Source organism: Gymnodraco acuticeps, unplaced genomic scaffold (genome assembly GCF_902827175.1).
Source record: "Gymnodraco acuticeps unplaced genomic scaffold, fGymAcu1.1, whole genome shotgun sequence".
NCBI lineage: Eukaryota > Metazoa > Chordata > Actinopteri > Perciformes > Bathydraconidae > Gymnodraco > Gymnodraco acuticeps.
Genome location: NW_022990235.1, coordinates 1,994,671 through 2,008,347, shown reverse-complemented (window position 1 = coordinate 2,008,347; position 13,677 = coordinate 1,994,671). Strand labels below are relative to the sequence as shown.

General features: G+C 40.4%; 1 protein-coding gene across 4 annotated transcripts in view; it reads left to right on the top strand.

Annotated features, from left to right (window-relative positions):
• LOC117548084 (semaphorin-3F-like) overlaps nt 1–13,677 on the top strand; it is a 49,653-nt gene that overhangs the window by 29,389 nt on the left and 6,587 nt on the right. For 2 of the 4 annotated variants that reach the window (XM_034219087.1, XM_034219088.1), the window contains exons 5-11: nt 1,531–1,650; nt 3,083–3,172; nt 4,167–4,260; nt 5,650–5,769; nt 7,268–7,407; nt 8,427–8,541; nt 13,187–13,256. In XM_034219087.1, coding sequence (XP_034074978.1) covers nt 1,531–1,650; nt 3,083–3,172; nt 4,167–4,260; nt 5,650–5,769; nt 7,268–7,407; nt 8,427–8,541; nt 13,187–13,256 — 749 coding nt within the window. The remainder of the gene's footprint in view (nt 1–1,530; nt 1,651–3,082; nt 3,173–4,166; nt 4,261–5,649; nt 5,770–7,267; nt 7,408–8,426; nt 8,542–13,186; nt 13,257–13,677) is intronic. The other 2 variants (XM_034219090.1, XM_034219089.1) reach the window with 1 other exon arrangement.

The window sequence follows — 13,677 nt, the reverse complement described above, 5'->3', positions numbered from 1 at the left end:
TTATCCTATTTGGACACTAATTATTGTTAGCCTGTGTTGTCCAGACAGGCGGACAAAATGAATCAGCCCCTTGAAGCTACAAGCCTGTATGAAGTGTTAATACGATTCAGATGTTCAGTCCCGACAAGGAAGCTCATCATTGAAATTCATATAAAACCAGATCCTTCTCTTTTGATTTTGTTCACACATTCACACACCCTGAAACACACACATACACATTAGTCTCACACATGTTATGGTTGAGCTGGCAGGAGCGGTGATCACCAACAGGGTGATGAGGCTCTGGCTAATAACCCTGCCCCCCCGTGCTGGTAAGGGGCGCAGGCTGCTGTTTATCCAACTGGAATGTTCATTTATGCGTGTTTGGTGACCCGCGCCTCTCACCGCCTCTGGCTACATTGTATTGGCCCTGTATGTGCATGTATGAGCCTCTGTATGTGTGTCAGAGGTGGGTTTGATTTCATCACTAAAGTAAGAAATAAAATTGGCTACCGGGAGATATCCTTGCCCCTCTTTAGGGAGTGACAGATGATGACAATTCAAAAGCAATTCAGAGGGGATGTCCGCTCAGCCAGGAGGTCAAAGGCAATCATCCCCACTGTGCTCATGTGGGGGAGCACAACTCTGCGCTGAATAATACAGGAAGGCCCACATGATGCGTAACCACACACAAAAACACATCCTCTCAAACCTCTGACTTGTGCATCTGTCGTGTTGCTAAGATCTGCCAAAATGCCTCATCCCCCATTCTGCATACAATCCTTTTTCCTTTTTTTTTACGTTTGGTACATCCTTTATTTTTCGCCAGCTGTCACTAGCAGCCAACGTGACGGACAAATCTGAGCAGATCTCATCGGCCTGTATATTTCTGTAGTTGGTAGTTTTGATTTGGGTGGATTGAGAACGGGAAGGCAGACAGCTGGTCGGACAAAAAGAGATTAAAAAAAGACCCATAGAGCTGTTTTCACCAGCAGCACCTCTATAGATGCACACCAAAAAGAAAAAGTGTTGTTGGAAATAAACCACATCAGTGCACAAATTCACAACAACAGGCATGCCTATTCTACAAAAAAAGAAAAGAAACATAATTGGATTTTAGAATCTCTGTTACTAAATAAAACACCGTTTTCACTCAACAGTCTTGTTTGGTCTAACCAAAATCTTTTTCGGTTTTCAAGTCTGACAGAATACTAAATTGCTTCTACCCTCAATCCCCATGGCAAACACACTTTCCAGCTGAGATGCACTGCTTTCCTTGGTTTTTGCCATACTGTTATGTGGTGTTTGGAAACATTTTTCCTCTGACAGTGTCGTCTGATGTGGAGCCTGGTCCAGGCACACACACAGAGCCAAACACAAGCCAGCCAACAGCGGAAATGATAGATGGGATGTATTTAAGCCAGCTAGAAGGCTTATTAACCATTGGTGGGACGTTATGTATTATGCAACCCTTTTTCTACCATCACATTTTACACACACATTTTTTTAAACCCTAATTATTTAACCCCGTTTGTTGTCGCTCTCCCACAGGGTGAATGTGGAAACTTCATCCGTCTGATCGAGCCGTGGAACCGGACCCACCTGTATGTGTGTGGAACAGGCGCGTACAACCCCATCTGCACCTACGTGGACCGAGGACGCAGGTCACAGGTAACCAAAGACGAAGCCAGGCAACCGTGGAGACATTTTGACCTTCACTCTCTGCTTCTGTTAAGACCCTATCTATCAATCAATCTCTGGTCAGAGAATCTCCTCCTGCTCTCGCTCCTCAGTTTCACGGGGCTCTGCTTCTCTTCCATCATTTTCTGCCCTCTTACTTTTCATCGATTTGTGCTGTTTCACAGTCTGGAAGACTCAAAGAAAGAAGCTCATGGCCTGTCCTATCTAGATCTCTATTATTATTGCAAAATTGCTGTAGGTAAGGTACCTAACTGCTACCACTTAAAGGTCGTTGAGACACCAATCTTCTCTTACCGCTGGGAATAGCAGGTTGACACTATATCTATAGCAAATACCCTTCCTCACAGTCCCCCTGCTCCTCCTTACCTGTTTTTACAAAGCAGAGCCTGTGGCCTGTCTTTCTATCTGGCTGAGAGCCTCTGAAAGGCCATCATTACTGATGGAGCGTCTCATCCATCATCAGCCTTGTAGCCCACCCCTCCCTCCGCCCCTCCCTCGCTCCAGCGCGATGGGCCACAGAGCTGCAGCAGCTGCGATCCACACACTTACATTCACCTCTCTGCCTGTTTAGTCTCACTGTTCAAATGAAGGGTTCACATGTCAATGTAAAGGTCAGTCCAGCCTCTTGTCATTCAGCTTCTCCCCTAAGGCCCAAAAGCTATGTTACTTCACACTATAAAGATTTTTCTGCGGCAAGGGTAGGTGTAAACAGAAACCAATTGTTCCGAATTCCTCGGAGGGCTTCACACATGGCCAGTCTTCAGTTAGCTCTCACTTTTTCCTTTAACGACGTCACTCTTCCTGCTTTGTGGATGCTGTTTCAAAGCTCCTTTGCAGAGTTTGCTTCAACCTGTCGAGGTCAACATGGAAACTGTACTTATATTGTGACAAATCCAAACTATCCTATCAGGGTTTAATTTAATGATTAAGTCAAACATTGCACAGTAGCAATCTCCTTTGATTAAATGACATATTTTCCTGAATTTATTTTACATTTCTCAGTCCCTCACTGTACAGCTAGATGAAATGTGTTTTTGTTTTTTTAATTGTTGCTTGTCTTATTGTGTTGCATTTCCTTTTCAGTCTTCATTCTTGGCACTGCATGGTTTATGCATGGAGTTTGCAGCTGTGTTTGCTCGACACTGACTCTAATCCAACATGGTTACTAAATAATGAATGTCACCCACCAAGTCTACTTTGAGCTCCAGTTTTACATTTTGCTTCCCATTATTTTTGGTTGAATTGTTCGTCTTCGTTGAGTCTACATGTTTTGAAGATTTTTTTTTTTGCACTTTCCTATTTTCCTCTTTTGTTTATGTCGCCAAAGTAAAATTATCTTAATTCTGCGCTGTCAAACGTGGTAATAATTGAGATGGCCCACTGTGCCATGTCTTTGTTTTAGGGATCCCACTTCCTACAGGCAGCCAACTCTGGAGGGAGAACAAATCGGGCAGCAGACTACAGCGATACATCAGAGCCTTTGGAGGCGAAGGTGGGCTGGGGGGAGTTTTGTAGCTACTCTTAAGTTTGGTGCCCACCTAGAGTACTTTTTCAGTCTCAGTTAGAGCTATATGGATAGCAATGGTATCCAAAAAGAAACACTTTTTACAGATCTTGGAGGAACAAAAACAGATTGATGAAACAAATGCTTTTCTAAATATGCTATTCTAAAGCCAGCAGAGCCTTTAAGGGCAACATGACTTGTTTATGCATTAGTATTTTAGGAAAATAAGGATTGAAGCACAGTTGTAGGCTACATTGCAGTACTGTAGGTAATTGAGTCAAGAGGTCGACTGAATCAGTTATTATCACCATGAAGGTTCATTTATTGGTTTTCCAAAGGTTTTTTTTATCCACACAAACAATTTATGAGTTCTGCTGTTGCTGAAGAACATATTTTGTAAAGGGTAAAACACAACTTTGGAATTGTGTTGCTTTCCCTTTCAAATGTATACCTGTCAGACATCCTCAGCAAGCTTTGAACCCCCCCGACAAAACTCCATGTAGACACACTCCCAGTGTTGACACAGATGTTCAAGTTGTCCTCTTGCACTGTGGAATAATGAATTCTTGTCTGAGCCACTAACATCAGAAGCATGGTGGATGAGTTTTGGATTGCTCTCAGCATTTTCCTCCACCTCTCCATCTCACAGATAACTGGCTTTGTATGCTTTTTGTTCCCCTCAGCAGATCCAATAGTGCTGTGAGAGAGTCTGTTTTTCAGTGCCTGTAGGGTCACAGCTCTCACCTCGTCATTGTTGATGTGTCTCTTAACTGATCACATTAATGTTTTAATGCCATTTAAAACTGCCTCTGACATCTAAGTACTAGTCTTCAAAGTGCCTTGTTCATGCTGCATTCAAAGAACAACCTTCCCACACAACAAAAAAATGATTCTTTGAACAAGATAAATCTGTTAGCAATTGAGTAAAGATAACATGTAAATTATTAATTGTGTTTTTTCCACTTTTTTTACCTTTTTATAGGAATACATTTTCCGACTTGAACCTGGTAAAGTGGATTCTGGAAAAGGAAAATGTCCTTATGACCCCAAACTGAACAGCGTCTCTGCTTTGATCAGTAAGTCCCTGCTTGTTTATTTTCCCCTTCCCCCGCGAGTACATGCAGCTTTAAATAGCTGCGGAAAACAAAGAAGTTCTGCAATATGACTTTGGTTTATGTCTGTGCATGCCTTAAAGAGATTGTTTATAACAACAGGAATTCTGTAAAACTTTACATTATTTGATTTATATGTTATTTTGTGAGTATTAACTCAGTTGGTTTGGTACGGTAGCTTCCCCTTTGGTATTAAGCCTTTATGATTTTGAGTGAAGATTTGAAATGATCTTATTGTGCATTATAAATAAGTAAATTGTTTTGTATATGAAATGAAAATTAATGATGTTATAAAAACACTTTGATGGACCAATAGTCCAAAACTCACACCGACTTAACAAAATACTAAACAGAGGAAATAGCAAATCCTTACAATTAGGAAGTGGCAACTCAATAATTTGAGGCATTTTGGGCTAATCATTTCAGCTTTGATACAGCTATATTTTCATCAATATATTCATTCATTGGTTTGAGTGTGCATAAGACGTGTCAATTAAAATGAAGAAATAACATGCAATCATTAAAACCATTGACTCAAGCCTTCATTATTTTCAAATGAATCTCTCCCAGGTGGGTGGTCATTTGTCACTAGCAGCTAACAGGTGGTCAGAAATGCCTGTTGATCAGTGACCTACTGTACTGCCCTGCACATCTGCAAGTGTGTGTATGTGTGTGATTGAGAGGGAGACAGAAAGACCCTCTCTTTTACTTCACTTTGTCAGCTCATTTCTACCTGACCTCAGAAAAACTGCAACACCAGTAAAATTAGCTACAGGATGTCTTACACCGCTGGCAGGGCCGAGAAATACCACACTGAGGAGAACGAGGGAAGCTGTATTTCCCGTGGTTCAGGCGTTAGGCTGACTACTTTTCTTACCACAGTAAACTACCAGTAGAGACTCTTTCCCCTTTTCTCATGCACAGAAAATGACCTTGTTCCGACGCATCAGATGTCAGACATGTTGAAATGTGTGAATCCAGCTGTCCATTGTAATTACACTGATTGGGCTAATGAGTCTGATATAAGTATGATTGCCATATAATTGTGAGGTCAACATTTTTAACCCAGACGTGACATTTCTCACACTTCTGGACAGGGTTTGATTAAATTCATTTTAAACCCATTATGTATTTTGGCACTGCTGTGTTTTTTAAAGAAGAAATATGTATAGTAAAAACATCTCATTGTGAGAAGCCACAGTTGCTACAGTATACAGTACATACATTATTTGGATTTTGGTGAAACCTGAAAGGATGTCATTTTTTAGTTTTAATCAGACTTGGTGATAATGTGTTCTATACTTTCACCTGTCATGACTTCAGCTCCTTTTCTTCCTCCTCTGTGATTGACAGATGGAGAGCTGTATGCAGGTGTCTACATTGATTTCATGGGAACAGACTCTTCTATCTTCCGTACGATGGGGAAACAGACAATCATGAGGACGGATCAGTACAACTCCAGATGGTTAAACGGTAATGTCTCAAATCACGGCTTGTTGTACAGCCAGCATAATTTATTTCAGTCATCTTTTTCCAGACTGTTTATAATTTATTCCTCAGCTCCTGAAAAAATGTAGCCGTAATGTTTCAGGCGACCTCCCATATGTACCGCCGTGTATGTCGTCTGTTCCTAGAGCTATGTTGTCTAGGAATAAGATTGTTGATCTTGTCGTCTTGCGCCACATGACCACATGATCATCTGACTCAGAGCATAAAATGCACTACGCTAATCGTTGACCGCATGCCGCAGGTTCAGTAGTCGGGGGGGGAATTACCGAATGTCAATAATGAGTCAGAGTGGCCTCGGCTCTCTAATGAACCGTGATTGTCATAGCTCTATAAATGCTGGTCGGGAGTTTCGTTGATGTTTCCAAATCAATCACGGCCTCCCCCTGGTTTCGTTGGCTCCCAGATTTTCCTCTGACCCTGTTGCCCTGACAACAGTCCCCTGGTAGTGGCACACTGAATCGGGACACCTGAGTCCCGCTAATCAGCCATGTGGAATCCCTCGGATATTTCCCCTCCCCGATTCCATGGTTCCTGGTTATCCCCCTCCTCCTGGTTTTGGTTTGTCCTCATTTGGGCCCCTGGTCAGTCACAATGGGGAGGGGCACCCATCAGTGACCCAGTAAGTCAGCCAGTGGGAACGCACTGTGATGCCATATTAAGCATTGTCACTAGGAAGAAATAAAGGGGGATGGGTTGAGGACAGTCAAAGTACTATTCTGGGCTCCGGGCTACTATTATTTAGGTTACAGCAGTATTCATTCTCAATAGACTCTGCCTCATCCGATTTCTCTGTGAGCACAATTTGGTTGTGCATACTGTGACATGTTCACTGTCATCAAGTTTGTGAGGGTTTTGTTCCCCGAGCAACAAAAATGTTCTCCGAAACAGTACTTAAGACCTCTATTGTGCCCATGTTAATATTAGTATAACTAGGTAATTTATCAAGGTATTTGTCTCAAGGTTTACTACTTTCAGGGATAATAAAGGTTCATGTTTCTTAATTTCTGTCTTTAATCAATTGTTATTGAAACTGTTGCAAGTTCACAGACCTAATTCTGTACATGAAAAAATAATGCAGCAGGTATCTTTCAAATGTTAAATCCCTTTTTATTTGTATGTTACTGCAGCTCAAAAAATAAATTATGTCCAAGGGAAACCAAGAAGGAATATAAATTATAAACATACAACTTTGGCTTTGGAGGAGATACATTTGATATGTAAGACTCAGAGAATGATGAAGCTTCATATTAGCTTTTCTGCATTAAACAAGGTATGTTTTCCACTATAGTTTACAACAGGTACGGGCAGAGGGAATGATAGGAGCTATGAGAAAAAAGGTTTAGTGCATAATCCAGTTGATATGTAACGTCGATGTACTTTTTATATTGTATTCATGGCAAAGCCTCAGCTGGGGATCCTAATATTATAGCTGGTCTGTTTTTTTCATCTTTCTTTTCTACAGATCCCACATTCATTCACACACACCTCATCCCAGACAGCGCTGAGAAGAATGATGACAAGCTCTACTTCTTCTTCCGAGAGAAAGCCTCTGAGATGGGCCAGAGTCCCATGACCCAGTCCAGGATAGGGCGTATCTGTCTGGTGAGTTATCACAGCAGTCAGCAAAACTCGTGTTGATCAGCTCAACTGAAAGGTTTATATTTCTCCAGAGTGGTTAGGTATAGTCTGTTGCCTACATCAGTCTCTTAGAGGCCCATAAAGAAGGTTCCCCATGAGCAGCAGTAATTGCAGATCCAAAAGAAAAAAGCACCAATTACAGAAAAACACAATCTTTGTTTGCTTATACTGCTAAGTTTGGAAAGTGTGGTTATTTGTATTCCTCTGCACGAAATGTTTGAGCAGCAGAGTTTACTTTTGTCCACATCTGTTTACATGCAAATGCTTCAATACAAAGCCAGAGCCGTGTGTCTTCAGTGATGAAGTGCTGTGACTCAAATAGTTGATTTTCCCTGGAGATGGACGAATAATTCCAAAAGGGAATTGGCAGTAATTTACCTGATTATGGCATTATATGACAAATCAAGGCAATTAAATTCATCCTCTGAGGACCACAGTGCATCACACTTGTTAAGGAATATCAATAAAAAACAAAAATGACATCCTCATTAAAGTCAAAAGGGGTGTTTTTTCTTATTTCATTCATTCCTACTTTGGCCACTCTGTTTACAAAGTTTCATGGCAATGGTTGGTAAAATATTTAAGATCGAACAAAGTTGACTGACTGGTAGACATTTCCACCCCAATAACAATGTGAAAAAGTAAATTGGAAAGCAGGATTCTTTCCCCATTGATGTTACAGTAGATTTAAAAAAAGACATCAAATGCTTGTCTTCCAGCTCTACAAATCATCTCGTCTCTGTAAATTGTGTTCACAGCTCACAAATCATTCCCCAGGCTTTGAATCTCTACCTCAGCAGTAGAAGTTGGCTGACCTGCTGTGCAGATGGGCCAAGCTGAAACTCAGAGCTGATCATTTATTCACACAGGTCCAATAACAACAGGCAGTTAGTTTGGACGGCTGTTTCAAACAGCTGTTAGTCAGACGTTGGTCAGACTCTTTCCATAGAGGTGTCTGGATGACTTCTGTCTTTTCCCCGCAGAACGATGACGGTGGACACTGCTGTCTGGTCAACAAGTGGAGCACGTTCCTGAAAGCCCGCCTCATCTGCTCTGTGCCTGGAGCTGACGGCATCGAGACCCACTTTGATGAACTAAGTGAGTTTAAATATTTCCTTGATTTAGATTCTCCCTCTATCGCTATCACAGCACTTGCTCTTTTTATCTGTAGACCGTTTTAAACCCTGTCCCCTCATTAGGTGTGTCCTTTGTCCACCACCTGTTGGTCACAGCATCAATGTTTGTGATCTAATAGTTAACTACAAATCCAAAATATCATATCATATATCATATTCCACACATCAGGGAACATTGAATGCATCTGCTTAGAGTTGGTGTGGTAATGAATACGTGGCAGATGGAAAGTGAGAATTCTTACGTGACCGTGTAACTACAAGTCAAAACAAGGGTCTCCAGATGGACATGTGGTTGAGAGATTCAGTATCCACAACTTTCTCATTTGTAGAGGTCTCCTACATTTTGCCCTCCATTTGTTTTGCATACTTTCACAATGATGTTACAGTTTTAAGGCATTCGGAATTAGCGTCTCCTCAGATTTTGCTGCAGTGTGTGAGACACCAGCTCACTGTACTGGAAGACTCACACCCAGCAAACCAGCGTTTACAGCACCATGTGTCTGCTTATATACAGAAGTGCTGGGAAAAATCCACGGGAAGCTGCAGCTTTAGATTAAAGTATCACTGACTCCTACATGTTAAGCTTGACATGCCTATTCCTTTGAACATCAACATAGCTCATGTAGGTAACATCCTCAAAGGTAACACAGTGATCGTTCTGCTTTTGAGCACCTCTAACATCGTTTGCAGATAATGTGTACTTAAAGAAATAAAAAAACAAGAGATTGAAATGCAAGTATACACACGCATGCAGAGTAATCAAAGTAATGAGCAGCTGGGACCAGGCCGACTCCCCGTGGATCATCCCGGCCTGTCGGTCATTCACATGACTGACAGGATTAACGAGGGATTTGTAGTATCCTTCAAATCATAATGACTGCTGGTATGAGCAGCAACATCTTTCACTACTCTCAAATGGTTTTTGCTATTGGAAAATGTGCTCTTGCTGGGAATAAAACACATACAATTCAATGATGAATTCAACTGCTAGCTCATATTTACAATTTAACTTTATCTAAGTACAGCAAACAAAATGGATTCAACTCAAATGGATAATGCTAAATCAAGTTTCAAATGAAACATGTTTGTACAAAATCTAATGTTTAATGCATGTTGTGGAATTGTGTGGCACTGTAGCAAGCCAAAAGAATACGTAGGTACTAATTTAGTCAGCCACCTTAATTTAACAGATGACATGACTATATTATTTTAAAAAGATATACAGAGGTTACCCCTACTCAGAAAGCTTAATGATTTTTTTCTAGCCTTTTAACATGGTGATGTGATGCCGACACTTTCTTGTCAAATGTAAAGGGAAACTGTCAAGAGTGGTTGACACAGCCAGTAAAATGATAGGTAAACAACAGATTCAACTAAGTAAGGCATGTACCAAAAAGAAAGCTTTAGAAAAAATGTAAACATGTCCTCCCATCTATTCTACTCACTATTCGGATTGCATCCCACAGGAAAGAGCTTTAGGCTTTGGTCCAAGTGTAGTTAAATTATTTAATACATTGTCAATTGCAGATCAATTATTCTCTTCTCCTTAATCCTAGTCCTTTGCAAAAGCTGCTTGATTTTATAGATAGTATATAATAGTCCAGTTGATTATTATAAGATTATGATTGAAACTCACGCTGTTCAACAGTTTTCCACATTATAGACAAAAAGTTCAAATGCATCTTAATCAACGTTTATAGATTTTAATATTGTGAATTATCCTAAGATTACATAATAATTTGCAGTGTTTGACCTACAGTACAAGGTGTTAGAAGTTGCACTTGAACACACCATGTGGTCAGCGGCATTATCTCTCTGTCATCATTTATTTTATTCAGAATTTGCCCTCGTATTGTGACAGCATTGAATAATTCAGCCAGTAAGTGTGCATCATGCACAGCTGTGAGCTAAATGTAAAGTAGCATCTCTTATTCCTGATGAGGCTTTTCTAGTTGCAAATGTATGTTATGCATTAAGAGCACTCTGCCAGTGACAGAAGAGCCCTCTTCTGACAGCTGTACTTTGAGTCGTCTCTCTACAGGACAGAAGGTCAGTTGTAGTCTCAGTTTATACGAGAACTCGTGGTGAGGTCATTGTGAGTGCTGAGGTGCAGTAAAACATCCCAAAAGCCTGTGGTCAGTCCGTCTTCCCACAACCACAGACCGTCTGGTAGGAATGTATTCTGTCTCCAGTCCTGCTGGTCCTGATGGAGTCCAGCAGAGGCATCAGAGTGGTTGTACAGAGACTCGAGGGACAGAGTAGAGTAGATTTAGACGGTGAGGCATGGGCTAACAGAAGAGAAAGCATTCAGCAGGGCACCGAGGGAGAGGAGGAATATAAAGACTGAGGGGAAGACTCACAGACACAGGGGAGATGAAAACGTCTGCCAGACTAAAATGAAAATGAATGTGTGGGCGATAACGTTTTATTGCCTTTTCTGAGATGTAATTATGAAACATTGTTTTTTCATTGAGTTATTTGTTATGCTACTGTAGTCCCCAAATCCCCAAACCTCTTTACTGTATATAACATTTCAGTTTATTTTTCCATTTTCTCTGTACTTATTCTAAGTGGACATTTCAACATCATTTTCAACAGCATAAATAACATACTCTCTCAGGTCATCTGACAGTCCCTTTTCCATCCTGTGACTATTCACTGAGTGCATCACTCACACTCTTGTTTCTATTTTAATAAAAAACACATTTATCCCCTCTCGTTGTGTTTGTTTCCTCTCGTTGTGTTTGTTTCTATGCTCACAGCAAACAGAGATGTTTTTCTTCTAATGTGACACAGAGAGTGCCTCAAAGACTTTCTGATTTGACGCATCAGAAACAAAAGTTGCAGTGACGCAACTTGTTCTACTTCTCTGCTGATTTATTTATCTTTTCTTTCACTGCGCTCGTTCTGCAGCCAGTATCTGTCAGGCTGGCGTCAGATGGGTTATGAATTTCAACTTTGTCTGCCAAAAGTTAATTTTTGCTTTAGTGTGCAGCCATTACCTGCCGTGTTAAGACCTTGGCATGTAAGGACGTTTCTTTCTGAAACAATTTCAAACTTGCGATCAAAGGAGCGTTTTTTTGATTATGTCAGCTTAGCAGTCAGAAATCATGTTTCAAACAAGCCGTGTCAGTTTAAGCTCGCTCCTGTTTATTTTGTGCAGATGACGCCAAGGGCCTAAAGATCAAATCACGTGTTGTTACTTTTGACCCTCGTTTTTTTCACATATGTAGTTGTGGCGTTCTGTTTCATGCTGATGATTTAAAAGGAAATAGTTTTCCATAACTAATCTACAATAGAAGTCTCTCTAATAATATAATTTACTGAAATTCAAGAAAAAAATATGGAACATGAGCATGGAACTGAAACAAATGCAAATAGGAAAAGTTAGTTGCTGAAATAATCACTATATAAACTGTATTGCTATATTTTGGCTGCAGAAAGGATGATGTTGATCAAAAACGCATATTTAATCATATCCTGGGGAAAAGTCAGTTTTTTCAAATATGATGAAGTCCTAATTTAGGGAATATTTAGGAGAACAATTTGAGTTGACAGCTCTCCAATTTGAATGTGGTTGGATGGAATAATGACTTGCTTCTAAGGGATAACAATAAAAGATCTCAAGTTATAGAAAGAGCAGATAGGATTTCATGTGTCTTTATTATAATTGGTGTTTTTCTAAAGACGTTTGACTTTAGGTTATTGTTGTACTTGTCTTTTCAAGGCCTTTTTAAACTATTTTCATTGGTTTTCCATTAATGCTCAGTATTGAAGCGACAGTGGGCAAAATGTTATTCTACCCAGACTGTCTCATTTATTCAAGTTTTCTTCCTTATTGTTATTCCTTGCACTTTTCCCTCATTAAGCCATCAAGGATATGCAGGGTTCACAACTGCCTCACCCCCACAGTCATTGGATGCATATGGCTCCTATTAAAGTCATGTTTCACCAGAGATCTCTATTTCACTTATATTCCCTGCTGAGATTTAGGAACCAAAGTTTCAGAATTGACAGGGTTTGGATTTGGGATCTCATTGAGGCTCTGGTAACCGCAATTCATGAGGAATCCTCCTTTAACTCCCCCTCGTAGGAAGCAAAAAGTCTCCAAATGCAACAATTACAATTATTTTTGGTTTGAACCAGGTGGAATCTGGGAACTAATACGTCTGTGGGCTGATTTGATACAAGACACAGACACTAATATTTACTTCCCAGAAAGTAACCTATATTATTTAATCCATTACCTCAATACAATTTTGAGATATGTGTTCATATTTCTTTTCTTTTTGTTTACTTTAAGTATATTAAACCTATACAACTAGGGTTTTTTCAAATGTGCATCTTTTACTTTAAGGAGGCATTCAATGCTTATTTAGAGGTCATGTTTTGGGTTTCTACTAGATCATTTATACATACTTTTAATGTTAAAGAAAACACACACTGTCGGTCTGAATATACCTGCCTTCATCCTCTATCTATCCGTTTTAGCACCGTCTCTATAATCCTCGCTGTCTTATTCAGCAGTTTCTGGGCTTGGTAAGCTCCTCTGCTTTTGTGGTTTATGACTGTGACTAATTGCTATCATTTTTGTCATTATCTTTTAGGGGATGTGTATATCCAGCCAACACAAGACAACAAGAATCCTGTCATCTATGGAGTCTTCTCAGTGTCAGGGTGAGTCACTGACAGCCTTCTCAAACTCTCTAACTTTCATGCAGTCTAGAGGAAAGGTGTATTTTTGTATCTTCTGCAGGTTTTGTTCCTTTTTAGACGGACTGAAGATGTCAGCTCTGTCTCTCTGATATTGAGATGCTGTGTTGCGTATGACCTGTCAGATTCAGCTACAAAGGCAAAACAGGCTGAGAATCTGGAGCCCAGAGGGAGTCTCGCTCCTCTGAGAGGCTGAGCCTATAGTTCTTCATAGGTCAGGTTTGATAGCACGTTGTCATTCAACAGCCAGCATTACAATTCAAGGGAGCCAACCAGACATGTACATTTATATTCTGACTGTGCTCAAGCAGGGAGAGGTGCGCACCGAGTCATAATAAACATGTCTTGATTAATGTATTTGAGAAACAAATACCGTTATTGTTTC